Genomic DNA, 20,371 nt, shown 5'->3' on the forward strand with positions numbered 1-20,371 from the left:
CTTACGTGAGGAAAATGAAAGACTTCGGGGAGATGCTCTATGGGATGATTATTCAATCGACATACCGCTCGAACGGGGCCCGATCGACCCACCGCCCGAACGAGGCCAGATTGACCTACCATCCGAACGGCGTCCGATCGACCTACCACCCGAACGGCATCCGATCAACTTACCGCCTAAACAACTGAATAAGAATCCTCCTCCGGAGCCAGGCCCTGCGATCCTCAATAACCCTCCCCTCCAACAGAGGGTCCCACGGCAACAACTCAATGAAACATTGGATGACGTCGACGATACAGTGAGCCAATCCCGCATCATTGGAAACTTAAGCATGGGAGGACCCCGAATCGTCAGGGTACACCCATCAGACGATGCTAATTCAGGCAGGAATGAAATATAAATCCCAGCAGCTGACCAACCCTACTCAGGGAGTGACTTTATCATAAGGCTCCGAAAGGAAATGGACAAGCGAATCAAAAGGCTGAAGGCCCAAACACCCGAGGACAAGGCAAGGGAATTCACTGCGTCAATAGTGAAGACTCATTTTACCGATGAGATAGAACAAGTCGTGAGGCCCAGGAAGTTCGTGATGCCAAAGTTCATCAAATTCAATGGAATTGCAGATCCTCTCCAGCATCTAAACCATTACACTCAGGAAATGACACTGGAGGCGCACAATGATCTGTTCAAGTGCAAAATATTCCCATCCAGTCTGACAGGGGTGGCCCTAGAGTGGTTCAAAACCGCCCATATAAGTCAATTCTAAACTTTGAATCATTGTGCGCGGCTTTTCTATCCCAGTACTGCGGAAACAAAAAACAGAAAAAAAAAAAAAAAAAAAAAAAAAAAAAAACCATCTCCAGTCTTTTCACAATCCGATAGATGAAAGAGGAGAGCTTACAAGCCTTCCTCACTTGATTCAATATGGAGTCCTCTAGCATCCTAGATTGCAACCAGGATATGACCATAGAGGCGTTCAAGATAGCCATGGTACAAGGCTCACGTTTTCACTCTTCTCTGGTAAAGAAAACTCCGACTAACATGTCCGAGCTGAATTCGCGAGCACAAAACTATATCAGGCTCGAAGAAAACGAAGTGACCAGGCAGCAAAAGGCAACTTTAGTCACTATGGAGAGCAGACCCAAAGAACGACCAAGCACGTCAAGAGTCCATCGTGAACCTCTAAGCATCGAAGAAAGAGCCCCGGAGAAAAAATCTCGAACGGCTGAAAGGACCACACCACTCAAAGTAACGCTGGCCAGACTGTATCAAGAGACTAAGGCAAGAAACATCTTCTAAATCCTACCTCCGATCAGACAACCAATGGAGCAGACAGACCAAAGTAAGCACTGTGCGTTTCATAGTGATTTTGGCCATTTAACCAATGATTGCAGAAGCTTGAGAAGGTAGGTGGAGGCATTAATAGCCAAAGGGGAATTGGCAGACTATTTGATTAACCCGGGACAGCAGAGGCAGCATGAGCGAACCCGGGCAACTCTAAAGGCTGCAACAGAAAATTATCATGTCCAAGTAATCAATACGATTCATAGTTGTACAGAGGAGGACGAACAACCAGAGAATTCTTACAAAATTCAGCTTAAGCAAACCCATAAGTTACGAAAGATTAGCGATATCAATGCTATAGGCTACAGACCGAACCCAACACAGGTTTCTTTTCAAAAGGAAGATCTCAGAAGGGTACAACACCCACACGAAGACACATTAGTGATTAGCTTGCTAGTAGCTAATTGCTTGGTCAGAAGAGTATTCATTGACCTAGGCAATAGTGCAAACATTATAACAAAGTGGACTTCCGACCAGTTGAAACTGGCTGTAGATCAAATTCGCCCCACCAGGAACCCCCTGGTAGGGTTTGACGGTAGAAGAGTGGAACCCATAGATGTAATCACACTGTCAGTCACGGCATCCAAAAAATCCTTGAAAGAGAATTTTGTAATGCTGGATATTCATCCAACCTACAATTTGCTAATGGGCCGGGGGTGAATCCACCGTATGGAAGGGATCCCATCAACTCTACATCAAGTTATGAGGTGCGTTAGTCCAAACGGAAGAGAGGTTATCGATATTTGGGGGGATCAAGTAACAACAAAAGAGTGCTATCACACAACGATCTATCCAACTGATAAGAGCAAACAAATGTTGAAATGGCAATTACAGGGCTCTTCTTCTCCTAGGAGAAGGGAGGGACCAGAAGAGGAGTGCTCAACTGAAGAGCCCTTTGAGGCCGTGCAGATACTCATAGGGGATAAGCACAAGCTAACCTATGTAGGGACACTCTAATCAGCCCAGGAGAAGCAGGAGCTGATAGAGATTTTAAGGCAAAATGCCGACATCTTTGCGTGGAATCACTGGAATATGCCAAGAATTAACCCACGGATAGCCTGTCATAGCCTGAACGTGGACCCAAGCTATCACCCAGTGAAGCAGAAACAGAGAAGATTCTCCCCCAAAAGAAATAAAATCATTGCTGAAGAGGTCAACCGGCTTTTAGAAGCTGGGTTTATCAAAGAAGTCCGATATCCCCAATGGCTGTCAAATGTAGTGGTCGTCCAAAAGAAAAATGGTAAATAGAGAGTATGCATCGACTTCACCAACCTGAACAAAGCTTACCTGAAGGATAGCTTCCCGCTTCCCAAAATTGATCAGATAGTGGATGCTACAACCTGGTATGAAAAGCTAACTTTCCTTGATGCTTATTCAGGTTACAACCAGATCCCAATGAACCCTTCGGACGAACAGAAGACTTCTTTCATTACCGAATGAGGGACCTACTGTTATAAGGTCATGCCCTTTAGGTTGAAAAATACGGGGGCTACTTATCAGCGGTTAATCAACAAAATGTTCGAAAAGCAGATCGGTCGAACGGTCGAAGCTTACATAGATGATATGGTTGTCAAAAGCAACAACAAGGAAGATCATCGGCTACACTTGCAAGATGTGTTTAATACTCTCAAAGGCAACAAAATGATGTTAAATCCAACAAAATGGTCATTCGAAGTATCCTCGGGCCAGTTCCTAGGCCACCTGGTAAACAAGAGGGGAATAGAACCAAGTTCCACCTAGTTGGCAAAACTACTGCAAAGCAAGGAGCCCCGAACCATGAAAGAAGTTCAGGTCCTCACCGAGAGAGTAACAGCCCTCAGTCGTTTCATATCCAAATTGTCAAACAAATGTAAACCTTTCTTTGATGCAATCAAAGCAAGAAAAGGGGAAATTTGAGGAATGGAACAACGAGAAGCTCTCGCAAAACTCAAAGAGTACATGGCAAGCCCCCCAATTTTATCTGCCCCAGTTCCCGAAGAATCGTTGTACCTCTATCTGGCAGTATCTCAATCAACAACCTGTTCAGCTCTAACAAGAAAAGTAGGAAAAAATAGCACCCGGTCTTCTACTCCAGTAAGGTCATGACTAACGCAGAAAGAAGGTACTCGACGGCAGAAAAAATCATCCTTGCACTAGTCCAGGCTAAAAGAAAAGTTCAACATTACTTCGAGGCTCATCGGATAATAGTCCCCACGACGCATCCGATCAAAGCAATTCTCAATAAGCTAGATCTGTCAGGTCAGATCACCAAATGGGCAATTGAGCTAAGTTCCTTCGACATTCGGTACGAGCCACGCACCGCAAAGAAGGGGCAAGTAGTTGCAGATTTTTTCTTGGATACTGATCCAGAAGAAGAACAGCAAGTCACAGAAAACTCGTGCTAGGAATTATACGTCGATGGTTCATCCAACCAGAACGGAGCTGGGGTAGGTTTGGAAGTAAGAACTCCTGAGGGGACCAAGCTCTAACAGTCAATCGGGCTAGAGTTCCCAACTATGAACAATGAAGCAGAGTATGAAGCACTACTGGTAGGGCTTAGACTGGCCAAAGAACTCCAAGTAAGACACCTCAGGGTTTATAGTGATTCACAGTTTATAGTCAAGCAGGTAATAGGAGAGTATGTCCCCAAAGAAGGTAGAATATGTGCGTACCGAAAAGAAGTTGAGAAACTAGCAAAATACTTTAACTTAATCAAGTTTTAATAAATCCTAAGGCAAGAAAACCCAGTAGCCCATCGACTGGCTGGCGCAGCGTCCATGGCGGACGAATCATTAACTCGAGTCATCCCCATTGATGCCCTAGATACACCAAGCATTACAAGAGGAAAGCAAGTGTTCGTTATACTATGGGAACCAAGCTGGATAGATCCCATACAGGCGTACATTACAAGAGGGGAACTCCTTGAGTCCAAGGAAGTAACCCGGCAACTAAGACTAAAAGCTGCCAAATATTCATTAATAGAAGGACAGCTCTTCAGGAGATCGCATTCTGGACCCTACCTCAAATGCCTAACCCCCACAGAATCTAGGGAAGTGTTAAGGAAACTGCACGAAAGAGAATGCAGGAACCATTCAGGAGGAAGGTCGCTAGCTCATAAAGCCCTAACTCAGGGCTACTTCTAGCCCTACATGGCAAGGGAGCAGAAGAGTACTCCCAGAGATGCGACAAGTGCCAAAGGTACGCCCCCCTTATCCGTCAGCCCCCAAAAGAAATACACACCATAAGCAGCCCATGGCCATTCGCCCAATAAGGAATGGACGTAGTGGGACCCCTACTGATGGCTGCATCACAAAAAAGTTATGTTTTATTGGCCACTGACTACTTCACCAAATGGGTGGAAGCAGAAGCATATGCGAGCGTAACTAACATTCAAATGAAAAAGTTCATTTGGAATAATCTAATATGCAAATTCAGAATCCCAAAGTCCATCATTATGGACAATGGACCAAACCTGGATAATCGAAGCACTCAGTGTTTCTTCGACAAATACGGGGTCAGCCATATATCATCCACAAGGCAACGGGCAAGCAGAAATAACTAACAGAACCATCTTCACTTGCATTAAAAAAAAGCTTAAAGATAAAAAAGGAAAATGGTTGGATGAGTTGCCAAATGTCCTATCGACATACAGAACCACTCCAAGGCGCCCCATCGGTGAAACTCCATTCTCTTTAGCTTACGGAACCAAAGCTTTAATTCCCACCGAATTGGTGGCACCCACCATACGGAGTTTAACGTGGGAACAAAGGTCAAATAATTAGCTTCTGGAGCATAATCTGGATCTTTTGGAAGAGAAAAGAGAAGCGACTGCTATTCGACTAGCAGCCTATCAATAGAAGATAACAAGTAGCTACAATAAAAGAGACAGAAGAAGAAGCTTCAATCCGGGAGATTTGATACTTCATAAATCGAAAAAGTATGTCGGCAAATTGGAACCCAACTGGGAAGGCCCATACTGGATCTCATACGTAATTGGAAAGGGAGCTTACAGACTCCAACACCTGGATGGCACAGAAATAGTCAAACCAAGGAATGCAATGAATTGGAAAAGGTACTTTTAATAAAGTAATTGTATGATACTTTCTGGTACTTTACTTCAGAATAAATAAAGCTGCTGCCTGTCTTTTTTGAAAGTCCCACATCGAGTAAAAACAAAACTTTTGGTTGTTATTTAAAGTAAAATAACACAAAAACAGTGGAGCGGACCCCCTGATGGTAGGCAATCCATAATGGGACCTACCATTAGGGGTCTCCACTTCACACTTTTTAAATATTACATGAACAAATAAGACTTCTTCACCCACAAGAAATGCTGTCCCACATCATTTAAAAAATAAAACCTTAGCATTTTCTTATAAGGTTACTCGCTTACCTACTTGACAGTGTGTGGGACCAATTGACAATGGGAACCCATTTATGATATCGAAATGCCCCATTGTCAGAGGTCTCCTCACACTCCCAACATTTTTTCAAACAAAAAGGTGTTTTCGTGTTTATAGAAGTTAAGGTCCTACATCAATAAAAAAAGGAAAAGATTCCTTTATTATTAAAGTATGACCGGCTGGGTATATAATCAGCAGGTGGAGGCCCTGAATTATGAAACCCATGGATAGTCACAGCCCATTATCGGAGGGTCCATAATTCAGAGCCTTCTCTGCTTTCTTTTGGGATGGATCGCTTCCTTTCAAGTCGTTACCTCACTTTAAACAATATATATATATATATATATATATATATATATATATATATATATATATATATATATATACATGTGCGTGTTTTCTATAAAACGAAATCGTTTGATTTTAGCACCAATGGGGGAACTCCCTTATGAAAAGACCCGACACTTGTTTTGACCACAAAAGCCCAGTGAAAAGGGGTCAACCCACATCAAAGTGCTCAAGTCCTAAAAAGCCGAACGGCCCCAAGAGCCAATCACAAAATAGGCGAAGGCCCCAAGAGCCTAACGCCCGAACGGGCTTGACCAATGAAACTGCTCAAGTCCTAAAAAGTCGAACGGCCCCAAGAGCCAATCACAAAATAGGCGAAGGCCCCAAGAGCCTAACACCTTAACGAGTTTGACCAGTGAAACTGCTCAAGTCCTAAAAAGTCGAACTGCCCTAAAAGCCGATCGCAAAATAAACGAAGGCCCCAAGAGCCTAATGCCCAAATGGGCTTGACCAGTGAAACTGCTCAAGTCCTAAAAAGCCGAACAGCCCCAAGAGCCTATCACAAAATAGGCGAAGGCTCCAAAAGCCTAACGCCTTAATGAGCTTGACTAATGAAACTGCTCAAGTCCTAAAAAGCCGAACGGCCCCAAGAACCGATCGCAAAATAAGCGAAGGCCCCAAGAGCCTAACGCCCAAACGGGCTTGACCTATGAAACTGCTCAAGTCCTAAAAAACCGAACGGCCCCAAGAGCCGATCGTAAAATAGGCGAAAGCCCCAAGAGTCTGACGCCCGAACGAGCTTGACCAGTGAAACTGCTTAAGTCCTAAAAAGCCGAACGGCCCCAAGAGCCGATCGCAAAATAGGCGAAGGCCCCAAGAGCCTAACGCCTGAACGGGCTTGACCAGTGAAACTGCTCAAGTCCTAAAAAACTGAACTGCCAAAATAGGCGAAGGCCCCAAGAGCCTAATGCCCGAACGGGCTAAAAACAGAACGACCCCAATAGCCAATCGCAGAATAGGCGAAGGTCATAAGAGCCTAACATCCGATCATAATTAATCAGAAAAATAATCAAGTGCAAAAAGCCAAAGTGGCAATAAGAACCGATCACAAAATAGACAAATGCATCAAGATCAAATCATAAGCAAGAACACAAGTAAAAGCGATCTCAGAGATTACTAAAAGAAACTTCTATGTTCTCTAAAGTGGGGGGGGGGGGGGGGGGGGGGGGGGGGGGGTTTCTACAACAAAGGTAAGGCATACCCAACACCTCAAAAAAAAAAAAAAAAAAAAAAAAAAAAAAAAAAAAAAAAAAAAAAGAGCTACGCAGGGTCATTCTCAGGCTCAGCTCCACCTTCCGTATTAAATCTCTGTGTAAAAGCATCAACTAACTCTACCCTGGCTGGAGTAGAGGAAGGGGCATCAAGCGACAGAGCAGGTAACCCCTAAGAGCCCGAAGGATAATGGAGAAGAGACGGAATCTCAGCTGCCAACTTACCCTTCAGCAGAGCAGCAAATTCAATCTCTCTAGGGCCAGCCGAGGGTTCGGCATATTCACCAACAATCAAGAGTCCCTGTTCGGCATCATGCTCATCAGCATCACCATAATCTCTCTCCTCAAAAGGAAACTGCCCCTAAGCAAAACCAAGCCTGAAGCCTTTGGCATAGCAGAGATTTGCAATCTGGGAAAAATGGTTAAACATCTCTAAACACCCATCCTTGCAGGTTTGAATAAGAGAGTTCGCCTTCTCAAGCTGTAAGTCAAGCTCAACCGCTTTGTGCTCAAATTCCTTAGCTCTCTTGTCAAAGTACTCAATTGACTTAAGCTGCTGAACCTTCTATCTCTTCTCCTCGATGAGGGAAGCCTCCAAAACACTTACCCTCTTTTGAAGGGCAGTAGACTGGTTCGCCTGAAGGGAGTCAGCTGACAGCTTCTTCATCAAGAAAGAGCTCTGTGCAAAAATAACAGAGAATTGTCAAAAAAAGACAAACCTAAGTAAAAAGGAGGTAGAGGAATGAGGAAGAATTACCTCCATTATGGACTTAGGAGTAAGAGATAACAAATCGTCAACACTCATTTGTTGTTGTAATATTTCATCTCTGGGAGGCCACCTCCCTCTGGCTAAACCCATCAACGTCTCCGAGTCTTCAGCTCCAGAGTCACCGATGGTGATAGGGGACCCATCAGCTTTCATCATTTCAGGGAACTACTTCTCAGTAAACGCCACAAAATCACCCCCAGCAATATCAGCAGTGCCAGGAATTAGGGCACTTTTACCTCTAAAGGCCCCAGCCATAAGCTTAGGGTGCTTTGAAAGAGAATCATCCTTCGCTGAGGGACGTTTAGTCCCTAACTGAACCCATTTAAGCTTTTGAGAAGAAGAAAGCTTGCTCACCTCAACAAAGAGGTTCTTTCTTTCTTGCAACAACTTAGCAGGTGCCTCCCTCTCCTTCTTTGTCATACGAGGTTTTGGAGGAGGAAGTTCCATCGTTGATTGAGAAAGGGAAAGAGGGGCAAGCGATAAAAGGATAGCCTCAGAATCAGAAACCTCAAGATCAATGGGCTTCTGAAGATTTTGAGCGATTACTGGAGAATCCTTCGAGATCGTCTCAATAAGAGAAGAAGAGGGAAGGACCTTGGCAGGAAGAATGTCGCTCCAGACTCTTTCCTACAAATAAGCAAGACGACTATCTGCAAATTTCGAAGAGAAAAAGTCAGTTTTGTGACCCAAGAAGTCATATATATATAAAAAATGCTTTACGACACAGACGAAGCAAAAAGACTCGCCCGAATCATCGAATGCGGGAACGAATGGGCCATGAAAGCTCAATCGAATGAATAAATCCCGAGTAGACGAAGATCGCCATGCCCCTCCAACCTTAACAATTTTGTCTTTCCATTCCTTGTCAGAAGTATTAAAGTGAGAGAAAAGAGTTCTACCTAGTCTAGAATGAAGGTGGAATCTACCCTCTCCGCCTTTCAATCTATCAAGTGAGTAACAAAATAGAAGATCGGCAAGATTCAAGGTCAAACCTCGAACCCTGTTCAAAGCAAAAAGACATGAGAGAATACAGAAGAAATTAGGGTTAACTTGAAGAGGAGCCAGATTCAACACCGACAAAACCCGAAGGCCAAAAGGATTAAGGGGAAATCGAAAGGCAGGAAAATGCAAAGCTGAGAAGAGCATCTTGCCTTCTTCCAAACCCTCACCTATATTAAAATTCAAATCATAATCGTACTCCTTAAGGGTAACGTCAGAAGGAACGCAATTCTTCTTTCTCAACTAAGAAATTGAAAAAGACTTCCTTTCTACAATGTCTGCAGGGAGGATTATAGGACCCTCGACATAGTCACTCAGACTCGCCGCCAAAGTTCCCGACTCGGAATCAGACATATGAACACTATGAGTTCGTTCACTACTTTCTTGACTCATAATGTAAGAAAGATGGAATAAGAAGAAAGACTAACCTCAACAGATGGAAGGAGATGTCGAAGCAGCAATCGGACTCTCGCCGAAACTCGGGAACAAAACCACAGATGCAGATGTCCAAATAACAAAAACCCAATATATAAGCAGAAGGAGGCAAGTAACGAAGGGTAAGCACGAGGCCCTAAAATCAGCAGCACAAATGGTAATGACAAGCAGTAACAGCCACGAAAACTTCTCCACTTCCCGAAAGCAGTTACAATTCCTTATATGAATCAAATTCATAAAAGGAATCGGGGGCAAAGTGTGCAGGGAAAAAACCCCACCAGTCACAACACACCACGTGGCAACGAAAAGCAACCCACAACCAAACTAAGATAACTAGGAGACCACAATCAATTGGAGGCCCAACAGAAGAAGCCTTATGCACGTACCAGGTCAACCCAATTAAAGTGAAAGAAGTTTCACTTAACATAAAGACTACATGGATGGCCCAGTCTTAACAAAGCCCGAATTCCATAACGTTTGCCATAATGATGTATGCACGATCAGTAAGCATAATTACCCATGTTTAGGAATAAAAGCCGAGAAACGGCTCCATGTAAGTCTCTGAGAAAAGCTTATAAATAGAATCTAAATGAGAATGAAGAGGCATCGAAGTTCCATCATTGCTCTTCTGTTCAGAAATTGTTTTTGTTTTATTGATATTCTGTGCACTCCATTTCAATTTATTTCTTTAAGTGCTCGGGTGTAAGAATTTGCACCTACACTCCTACTACTCTGGTTCAATCCCACAAGCAATCCCTTCCTTCCTCCTTGGTCCGACCTTTAATCCACGGCCGAAAACCTAACTAATTTTCTCTGTTTACTCTCAAGTCTCTCTCTCTGTTCGTGAATAGGGTTTTCAATCTTAGACAAACGTATACTGTTGTATTTATAGCCCAAATTACTTTAACCTAATTCTTATATTCCAAGAGAAGGAAAAGAAAAAGAAACCAATTGAATTAACAAAGTCGGCTATCCCGTGAAAAATACAAAACCCTAATATTATTATTAACGAAAACAACTAATTAAATTTCCACATAATACATTAAAGAAAACAAATAATCAAATTTAAATCATTTAACAATTAAAAAAATAAGTCAATTAAATAAAACAAATAATGTAATTAACTAAATTAAATAAAAACAATTAAACAAATAATTCAATTACATAAAAATTATTAAACAATTAATTCAATTAAAAAAAGACAACAATTAAACAAATAGGCAAATAAGCAAATAAGCAAATAAAACAATTACTTAAAATGCCGAGACTATCCTTTTAAAATTAGGGGTATTATACGGCCGAATAATTTTTTTAAAAAAAAAATTATTTAATAACAAATAAGAAAAAAAAAATTATTTTTATATTTAAAATAAAATAAGGTAAGTTTTTTTTTTTTTTTTTTTGTATTAATAAAAATAAAATTATAGTTAAAAAAAAATACAAAAAATAATAATTGAATACTTCACCAGCACAATACTAATAGTTTGATAAGATTTTTTAAAAAAATATTAATGAATTAAAAATTTCTGAATTTGCATTTTTTTTTTCACCTTCCAATTTTTTTTTTCTTTCCTTCCAAATCTTTGATATATATATATGTGTGTGTGTGTGTGTGTGTGTGTGTGTGTGATTGAAGAGAATTTTTTTTTTTTGGGATAACCCAGGGTATTTGAAATTTTGCTCTGACTAATCCTCGAGGACCCAGGAAGGGCGCCTCCCCACCCCGAGCCAGGTAAGTCGCTGAGTATGACAGCGAAGGTGTTATCCCAAGTTGTCGTAGGCTCCTAGTGGGAATCGAACCCCAGAGTGCTAGTAAACACCCAAGTTTTTGAAGAGAGAATTGATAAAGAGAGAAACAATATATATATATATATATATATATATATATATATATATATCTATACATGTTACTGAAGAGACTATAAATGGTAATAGCAGTGAGGTGGTCTCTGCTTTTCCTCCCCTTCTCTCCGATTTGCTCTCCACCAGCCCCGGCTTGTGTTAAGAATTACTTCCATTTACACATATTGTCTTAGAGTTTTATTAGGAGTGATTTTAAAATAAAAATTTATTTAATAACAAAAAAAAAAAAAAAAAAAAAGTTTTTTTTTTGACTTTTATATTTAAAATAAAATAAGGTAAGTTTTATACTTTTGTATTAATAAAAATAAAATTAGAGTTGAAAAAACATAAAAATTAATAATTGAATATTTCAATGACAATAATGTTTCAAATTAGAAAAAATAAATAAATAAATAAAAAAAATTTGAACGGGTCAACCTGTCCACATTCAGGCTCAAAGAGCTCAAATTTTTTGACATCGGGCTAGCCCAACCCAACTTCAGGCTCAAATTTTTTGACATCGGACTAGCCCAACCCAACTTCAGGTTGAGGTTGGATTGAGACCAAGCTGAGCTTGGCCAACCCAACTTGTAGCATGCTTACGAATAAAATCGGGTGTGTAACATGCATTTATATTATATCTAAGCAATTTTTTTTTTATTTTTTAGGGTAACTTATTGACACCTTGGCCAGCTCAAAACCCAGGTCATGAAAATAAAATATAAAGGGTAAGCTTTCATATTAAAGTAGCATTAGCATAACAGGAGGTGGACATTGAAGGCTGAAACTCCAGCCCATACAAAGGAGTGGCTTGGAAAGAAAACAGCTTAAATTTCTGCTAATAAATTAAGCAGAAGCAACTAGTTGTCTGTTTTTACCGGTTAAAAGCAGAAGCAAAAAGGGAAACAAAAAGAGACGCTATTCCCCCAACCATAGAACACAGAGCTCAAAAGAAAATATTAAAAAGTCACAACTCGACATTTCTCAGAGCCCCTTGGTAACATCCGTACCATGTTAATCTCAGACGTCCTTCTATTAATCTTAGACGACCTTTTATTAATACAAGGACGAATCATCAATTTCTCTAAAACTTTAGAATTCTTCAAGAAATACTCTGCCATTTTCAGCTCATCACTTTTCCCTTCAAACCGCATAATTTTAATCTCCTTTAAGTGACACAGCAGACAAGAAGGCACGTTCTTAGGTTGATACCAACTGCATGTTGTCTGGTTTTCCTCAAATCTATCTTGCAATAGTGCTCCCTGATCAGAAAAGAAATATAAATTGCAACAACTCTCATACAATAATTAATCAAATGGAGTTTGAGTGTTTTACCCCAAAAACAAGCTTAAGCTGTTCCAGTTGTGGCGAGCTTTCAAGAAAATCCAGCAGCGATTTCCATCTAACATTCTTGCAACTAATCTCCAAACAAGTCAAATGATCGAACTTTGGCAGCAGAGACCTGCACAACTGAAGGGTCATCATACAAAAAGAAAACGATGTCAATAAAAATTTGAAGCAAGCCAAACACAGTCCAAAATGTACACATGAGCATAAAAAACAAAATAGAAGAAATCATCAGAAATTGGCAAGCAGAGCTGAGCGATCTGACCTTCATTGAATCATCAGATAAACGAAGCCACTGAACTTTAGATATTCCTTCAAACAATTCTTCTACATGTTCTTCCGCAGAACCATCATGGTCAGGGTGGCCTCTCAGCACAAACCCAATGTCGGCATTGACAAGGGCATTTAATTTGTTCATTGAATAGCCTTTTGTTACATGGTCATGATATTGAAGATCTTGAAGATTTGGCGTATCAAGTACAAGCTTGTAGCCAACCTTAGACCAGCAACTTATAACTAAACTCTTGAGAGCAGGAGCAGAAATGTGAAACATACTAATATTTTTGAAATAGCATGTTTTTATGGACAACTCTTCAAGCAGAGGGCAGCCAGAAAAGAGTCTATTAATTGAGACATCATCCAAAAATTCAAGTTCTTCAATAAGGAGGATTTTGACATTCTGCAGACAAACCAAAGTAGGGACATTGAGAACAAATCTACCAACCAGTTCAAGTACCTCAAGACTTGTACAAGTAAAAACCTCATGAGCCAGCCCACTGTAGTCTTCGATTTGAAAGAAAAGATGAAGTTCACGCAAATTGCGTGCTAGTGCAGTAGAAACCAAAAAATTCAGAATTGAAACACCATAATTCTGAGTACATCTGAGGCGGAATGTATGCAAAAATGATGTATGGCATATGAAAACTCGGTTCACAAAGTTTATGAAGCTCATTTCGACTGAACGAAGTTTTCGTTTGGTACGCTTCCGAGGATTTATAGGTTCGACTAGCAACCCATCATCGAAGTCCATGTTAGTGACTGCGGTCCAGAGATACTTCCATCTGGTTGATAAGACACCGGTTGCCACTGCATCCTTTATCGGAAGGAAAGAGAGGATATGGCTGATGAGACTGCTTGGTAAGTTGCTAATTATGTCTTCATTTTCCACTTTCTTAAAACGCCTCCCACGTTTATAAACAGAACGCATCACTTCTGTCATGTTCCTAATGAAGGAAACAAATATATAATAAAATACTGAAAAGATGGCAGTAAACAATGTGAAGAATTTGTAGAGCTATATGTCTATATATAAAGAGAGTTTTGATTTTGCAGTGCTATTTAGCTATCCATTGGGTACCCATGAGAACAATCATTGTGGTGGGTTGTTTTGCTAATTTTCATAATTGAATTAAAGTTCGAAGCAGATAAGTGAGAAGGCACTCAAAGGATTCACTTTCCAAGAGCAACTAAATTGAAGCACACTAATTTGAGTAACATATTATGTATTTATTTTTTGTTGCAATAGATTGAATCCATTCTTCCTATTAACTCAATAACTCATTGTCTCACAAGTTCTTTTTGGCATTGATGCATGCAGGAATAGAATCTAATACTAAAATCCAGATTCACAAGAATTTAACCCAATTCAGTCACTCAATCAAAAGTTATATGTAGGTTTCTATACAGAGGAGGATACTAAACACCCACAAACATTCATAAAAATTGTTACAAAAACCACAAACCACAAACATTTCTTGGTTTGTATTAGAATTACAAAAACTCTCAACCAAACATTCATGAAAATTTTAAAATTATTAGGGTTAAGTTAAATAGCATGGATATTTGATTGAGACTAGGTCTCTCTTTCGGAGTGGTAGAAATAAAGAAATAATAGAGAAGAAAGTGAGAGAACTAGAAGATGTATACCTTGAACGATTCCAGCGACGACTATTCTCCCTTGTTGGCAGTGAAAAGTTTGTGAGGGAGTAGTGATATGAGGAAGGCAGAGAGGAAGGGTTTGGAAGAGGAGGGGTTGGAACGTAGGTTAGCATGTAGTATTTACTCCGAAAAACAATACCCAGTAAAAGCCAAAATCTTATAATAGATCACGGTATCAGTCAAAGTTTTACACTTTCTTTTGACCAAATTATCATCTCGTATAATTTCATTTTATGGTATTTTAAATTGATTTTTTATAGTGAAATTACTTTAATGTTGACAATATAAAAATAGAATTTGTGCATTAGTTTCTTAGTTCAAATTATGCTAATTTAAATAGATTGACCCAGACAAGGCTATTGCTATTTCCTTATGAAGGCTTTTTAGTGAATCCAAAGTCATTGTTGCCAGAATCAAAATGGAAGGAAAAAGAGCTTGGTGAACTCTACAATCCGTCAAACCCGCAGCTATTCAAACCCTGTTTACTCCCAATTTCGTCATCTTAATCGTATTGATACGTGTTTGCTATAAACCTTCTTTGATCTGCAGAAAATCCCAACAAATGGTGAGTTTTGTTGCAAAATCAACCTCTTCAATCTTCCGTATATTGAAACCTCCTACTGCATGAGGCAAGGTGACCACACAACACTTCAGCTGAGCTATCTTCCTAAGTTCAATCTTCCATAAAAACTTTAAAAATCTTCTCTCCAATTGGATTTTACAGTCTCAAGGGATCTTGAAGACAAATAACCAATGATAAAGAAAGGAAAAAATATGCTAGTTTAAATGCAGAAGAGTGATGCGGGAGGCCTTGTAATAGCATTAGTCATAATATAAGAGTAATGCACCAATTGGAAGTGGAAAAGCCCATTAGTTTCTGGCGGGAGAAGGAAATATTAAGGGAAAAAAATGAGATTAAAGGTGATGAAATAAATTTTCATAGTAAATATTCTTGTCTCCCGCTATTTATGACCGAACTAATTTTGTCGCAAATATAATAATATATTACCATGAGTAGAAAAGCCCATGGATTTTAGGTGGAAGGGGAAACAAGTAAAGGATACATAATTCAAATTTTGTAGTAAATACACTTCTTTTTACTACAAACCTAATTCCGTCGAAAAAAATATTATAGTAAAAAATTAGAGTAAAGGTAACGGAATTAAATTTTCGTGATAAGTACTCTAACATAGACTTACAAAAGAGTAATGCTCCTAAGAGGACCCTCCTACTAAAGGGAAAATATATAATAAAATTACTGAAAAAGATGGCAGTGAACAATGCGAAGAACTTGCAGAGTTATATGTCTATAGATATAGTTTTAACTGTGGAACACTATTTAGCGATCCATTGGGTACTCCAGAAGAACATTGATTGTGGTAAATTGATTGTGGTGGGTTGTTTTGCTAATTTTCAAAATTGAATTAAAAGTGGAACCAGAAAGCACTTAGAGGATTCACTTTCCAAGAACCACTAAATTGAAGCACATAAATTTGGCTAAGTAATTGGGCATCTTCCTTTAATCTACTGGGTGATGCAAGTGAATAGGGAGGTGTTATTTGCTCTCCAAAAAGTACCTCACGCGCTCCACTCATATTTGTTGATAAATAAAATGATAAAAATAACCTTCAACTACACCTTTTATCACCCTCTCTTCTAATCCCTTCCCTTTCTACTCCACCTGAATCAATTTTATCTCTCTCCTAAGAAATTAAATTATATTAAACCAAATAAAAATCCGTGTCATATCAGAGAGATAAGTTGGAATTCAGATAAAACTGGGATGAAGTTGAAACAAATAAAGATAATTAGAGAGAGAGAGAGAGAGGAGGAGAAAACCCCATCAGGTATGCATCACCATGAAGATAAGGAAAGAAAGGAACACAAATAGATTTAGGGCTAGTATAAAGCTCAAAGGAGTTTGATATAATATTTTGCAGTTTACTATCTATACAACTCTTTTAATTTATTCAAAACAATGAATTTTATGTTCAATGGAAGGTTTGGGGCTATATTAGTCATTTCAGCTATAAAAGAATAGAAGTAGAGAATCCGGATCTTTTTTGGAGAGTGAATATCATCCCTCAAGTGAATATGAGGAAGTTTATCTCATTAATAAATGTCCACTATTGTCATTAAAAAGTTGTGTTGGATTCACAAATAAAATAAAATAAAAAATGAACAAACAAATAATGGAAAGGGAGCTGCTATTCGCACTCCTTGGATCTCCTCTCGCGCTCCAAATTTAATAATACAACCAAAGTGCCCTTTTTTTCCTTCTGCATCAACTATGATAGTCCATCTACTGTGATATCCTCTCTTATCCCTACTTCTAACTTCCATCTATTGTGCTCTATTGTGATCTCTCTTTCTCTTCTAATACCAGTTCTCTCTCTCTCTCTCTCTCTCTCCACTAACCATGAAGACAAATCATTGTTGTCTTGTTTCTCTTCTTCATATATCCTTTCTATGAATAAATTATTTTAAGATGTGTAACCTCTCTACTCCTTGAGAAGATATTATTTTCTGACAACCAAAAGTATGCGTGTTAATGTGTGTTAATGTCTGAGATATAAAAAGACAACAAAGATCATGATTGCCTTCTCTTTCCATGAACACAACATAGTTGCGATAGATTGGAACCCTAGAATGTCCACTATGCATTAAAATGTCCATATAAGCATCAGTGAGCTGATCTTTGACAAAAAACCGAAATATACAATCCCCTCCTGGGTTATGCAGAAATGCCAACCTTACCAGGTAATTGAAGCCCAAATCCACTCCGAGTATCCGTGTAATATTGAACGGCTTTATTTAAGGTTTTATTGTCACCCATGGACCTGGCCATCCGGTAGACCACCTCCAGTGCAGTATAAGCCGGTTAATCAGGCCTGTTTTTACATCTCTCGTTAGTTGTTTGAAACATGCCTGAATCGTTGATTGGGGAGATGTAGCTTCCTCCAACGATCACTGAGCATAGTGTCTCGAGTGCAGTGTCATTGCCAAGATCAATAGGTTCAATGTTTCAAGCATTATTGTTGAATAGTTAAGTTAATTTATTTCCTAGTAATTTAGGGGAAAAAATTAAATTATTCCTAGTAACTCTAGAAGTTCAATGCAGTGAGTTCGTTTGCTTTCATTACATTTAGGTGCAAGGATTGGAAGAGGAACAGAGAGAACACATCACAAGAGGAAATAAACGAAAAAGGCAACTCATAGTTTCAAAAACAAAGAAGAGGGCAATTTAGTCTTTTCATTTTACTAGCGAAAGGAGTTAGAGTGCGAGAGGAGATTGTTGGAGCACAAATATCAGCTCCCAAATGGAAATTAAATAATATATTATGATTAAATCCGAGCACTTTTGGTCTGATAAAAACACCAGATTAAAACTTGGAAACATAAGATTATTATGAAGATAACAAAGAGATACAATCTGATAATAAATACATGGAATTCACTAGCCCAAAGGTGAGGAGCATGGGCATTGACACATGCAGCTCCTCTTTATGTATATTAATTGTACAAGTTCTCACTTAAATGAATGTAGAATAAACCACATGACTTTTCACTAGAATTTTGTGAAATCAAAGCCTAAGGCATTGAGAGAAAAGGAAAGGGAAAGAAATTAAGAAACAGAGAGAAGAAAAACAAAGTAAAAATTTAATTTCAACAATACGTATCAATTACAAATTTTACTTTGATAATTAAAAACTATCCAAACAAATTAAATTTGCTACAACATCAAACTTACTTCTCTAACAGAGTCAAAACCCTTTTACCATATATCAATCCCATCTTTATTCAACAATCTCAAAGATACACACTACTCTAAAATGTATCACCATATATTCAGTTGTTCCAGAAATCGATGCACCATTTGCAAGACTAGTACTCACACTCGCACAATATATATATATATATATATATATAACTGAATGGATGGAACAATAAATAAAGAAAACTTGAATAAACAAGCATGCAGTTGATTTGAGTATAATTTTACAGGAAAAGCACTAAACCCTAAATTAGCATAGAAAATTAACAATGAGAGATAAAGGAGTGAAAACTTACTCAACTGTAGAAGGTCGCAGGCGACGTCGTTTGTCACTTGTGGATTCAACAGACCACACGATTAAGCTTCAACCTACTTGAGAACTTGAGAGGACTCAGAGGGGTGTGACCATGTATATATGGGCAAATTAATAGGGGAGAGCAGTCTCTAGGCACTTGATCACGACTTGGACCCCCGATCAAAAGTGTGAAGGGGTTTCTGAGTCACTGTGGGTGGAACTCGGCGGCCGGTGAATGCGAGGATGGTGGTGGAGGAGATAAATTAAGGTGGGTGTTAGGGTGGAGACATGTGATGGACGGTGAGAGCTAGGGTTTGTTAAGTGGGAAGGGTTGGAGAAGATGGTGAGGGAATTGATGGACGGTGCGTGAGAATTGGTGAAGGAGGTGACGAAGAAGGTGGTAGAGGTGGGTGGGGCGGCGAAGAGAACTATGGAGAAATGTGGGTGTTCATGGAAGAGACAGATCCGAGACATTTCTATCCCTACCATATCATCTACTACTTATACGACTGTAAAGATTTTTTTATGGACCATACTTGAGTCGACAAATGGTGTCTTCACCAGTGATGTGGTTGAATAAATAAAAGGGAAAATTACATATAAATGGAGTTAAAGTTACATATTTACTTAGAGATTGAGTCAAAGTTCCATATTTCTCTAAAATGGATTGCTGAGGTGGCACATGGTTTTTTACTGTTTAGAAAATTGTGGTGCCTAAAATGTCCTTCCCTAACAAAAAAGTAGTACCTTCAGTTCAAAAAAGTAGTACCTTCAGTTCAAAAAAGTAGTACCTTCGGAGAAAAAGTAGTACCTTCGCGGGTGTTTAAAAAACATGGTACCTGGACACCAAAAAGTAGTACCTTCAGTTCAAAAAAGTAGTACCTTCGAAGAAAAAGTAGTACCTTCGCAGAAGGGTATTTTAGGCACCACAATTTCTAAACAGTAAAAAACCATGTGCCACCTCAGCAATCCATTTTAGAGAAATATGAAACTTTGACTCAGCCTCTAAGTAAATATAGAACTTTGACTCCATTTATATGTAATTTTCCCTAAATAAAATTTGACAAGTGTGTCAAAAAATAATATAATATTAAAAGTGATAAAAATAAAAGATAATGTTTGGATCTTGCCCTAAGAACAAGTTGTCATAATATGATATAATATTACAAAAAAAAAAAAAAAAAAAAAAAAAAAAAAAAAAATTTGACAAGTGTGGTTGAATAAATAAAATTTGACAAGTGTGTCAAGAAATAATATAATATTAAAAGTGATAAAAATAAAGGATAATGTTTGGATCTTGCCCTAAGAACAAGTTGTCATATTATGATATAATATTACAAAAAAAAAAAAAAAAAAAAAAAAAAAAAAAAAAAAAAAAAAAGAAGAAGAAGAAGAAGAAGAAAGAAGTATAGGGCAGCAATTTGGATCAACTCGTTATAAAACGGCCTTTTTTTTCCCTCAATAGTTAACACCTAGAGGCTCTAGGAAGAATAAATCAAACTCTTCCACTACCACCACCCTTCTCCTCCGTCACCAATGCTACCGTTTCCCAGTTCCCACCACTATATGGTTCGAACTCGACTACTTCGTCAGTGATCTAGGCACCTACATCCCCATAGTCTTGACCCTCACCCTCATCTCCAACCTCGATCTCAGCACCAACCCCATCTTCACTGCCCTGTATAA

General features: G+C 39.0%; 3 protein-coding genes across 4 annotated transcripts; 2 read left to right on the plus strand and 1 right to left on the minus strand.

The window, feature by feature from the left end:
- Positions 1 to 924: 924 nt before the first annotated feature.
- LOC132296043 (uncharacterized) lies at positions 925 to 2,004 on the plus strand. The gene is made up of 2 exons (XM_059794289.1): positions 925 to 1,281; positions 1,411 to 2,004. The coding sequence occupies exons 1-2, from the start codon at positions 925 to 927 to the stop codon at positions 2,002 to 2,004; spliced, it is 951 nt and encodes a 316-aa protein (XP_059650272.1).
- A 2,096-nt stretch (positions 2,005 to 4,100) lies between these two features.
- On the plus strand, positions 4,101 to 4,466 carry LOC132296044 (uncharacterized). Its single transcript, XM_059794290.1, has one exon. It carries the CDS (start codon positions 4,101 to 4,103, stop codon positions 4,464 to 4,466), a length of 366 nt encoding a protein of 121 aa, XP_059650273.1.
- Positions 4,467 to 12,039: 7,573 nt separating this feature from the next.
- Positions 12,040 to 19,172, minus strand: LOC132294687 (F-box/LRR-repeat protein At4g14103-like). 2 transcript variants are annotated; one of them, XM_059792631.1, is made up of 5 exons: positions 18,687 to 19,172; positions 13,438 to 13,900; positions 12,943 to 13,356; positions 12,666 to 12,800; positions 12,040 to 12,592 (listed from the first exon to the last, which is right to left on the minus strand). In XM_059792631.1, exons 2-5 carry the CDS (start codon positions 13,894 to 13,896, stop codon positions 12,290 to 12,292), a joined length of 1,311 nt encoding a protein of 436 aa, XP_059648614.1. In that variant the 5' UTR covers positions 13,897 to 13,900; positions 18,687 to 19,172; the 3' UTR covers positions 12,040 to 12,289. The 2 variants fall into 2 exon arrangements, with proteins under 2 accessions (XP_059648614.1, XP_059648613.1); XM_059792630.1 differs by having other exon boundaries at positions 12,943 to 13,900.
- Between the last annotated feature and the right edge of the window lie 1,199 nt (positions 19,173 to 20,371).

This window comes from Cornus florida, unplaced genomic scaffold (assembly GCF_030987335.1).
Source record: "Cornus florida cultivar Cherokee Brave unplaced genomic scaffold, ASM3098733v1 CherokeeBrave_3.0.0_Hap2_Chr02, whole genome shotgun sequence".
Taxonomy (NCBI): Eukaryota; Viridiplantae; Streptophyta; class Magnoliopsida; order Cornales; family Cornaceae; genus Cornus; species Cornus florida.

Bases quoted from the DNA above. Each gene is read 5' to 3' on its own strand.
- LOC132296043 (XM_059794289.1), top strand. From the start codon at position 925: ATGGAGTCCTCTAGCATCCTAGATTGCAACCAGGATATGACCATAGAG. The intron at 1,282-1,410 runs GCAAGAAACATC...TTGAGAAGGTAG, and splicing joins GACTGTATCAAGAGACTAAG to GTGGAGGCATTAATAGCCAA.
- LOC132296044 (XM_059794290.1), top strand. From the start codon at position 4,101: ATGGCGGACGAATCATTAACTCGAGTCATCCCCATTGATGCCCTAGAT.
- LOC132294687 (XM_059792630.1), bottom strand. From the start codon at position 13,896: ATGACAGAAGTGATGCGTTCTGTTTATAAACGTGGGAGGCGTTTTAAG. The intron at 12,801-12,942 runs GTCAGATCGCTC...ATGACCCTTCAG, and splicing joins TATCTGATGATTCAATGAAG to TTGTGCAGGTCTCTGCTGCC. The intron at 12,593-12,665 runs GTAAAACACTCA...TTTTCTGATCAG, and splicing joins AGCTTAAGCTTGTTTTTGGG to GGAGCACTATTGCAAGATAG.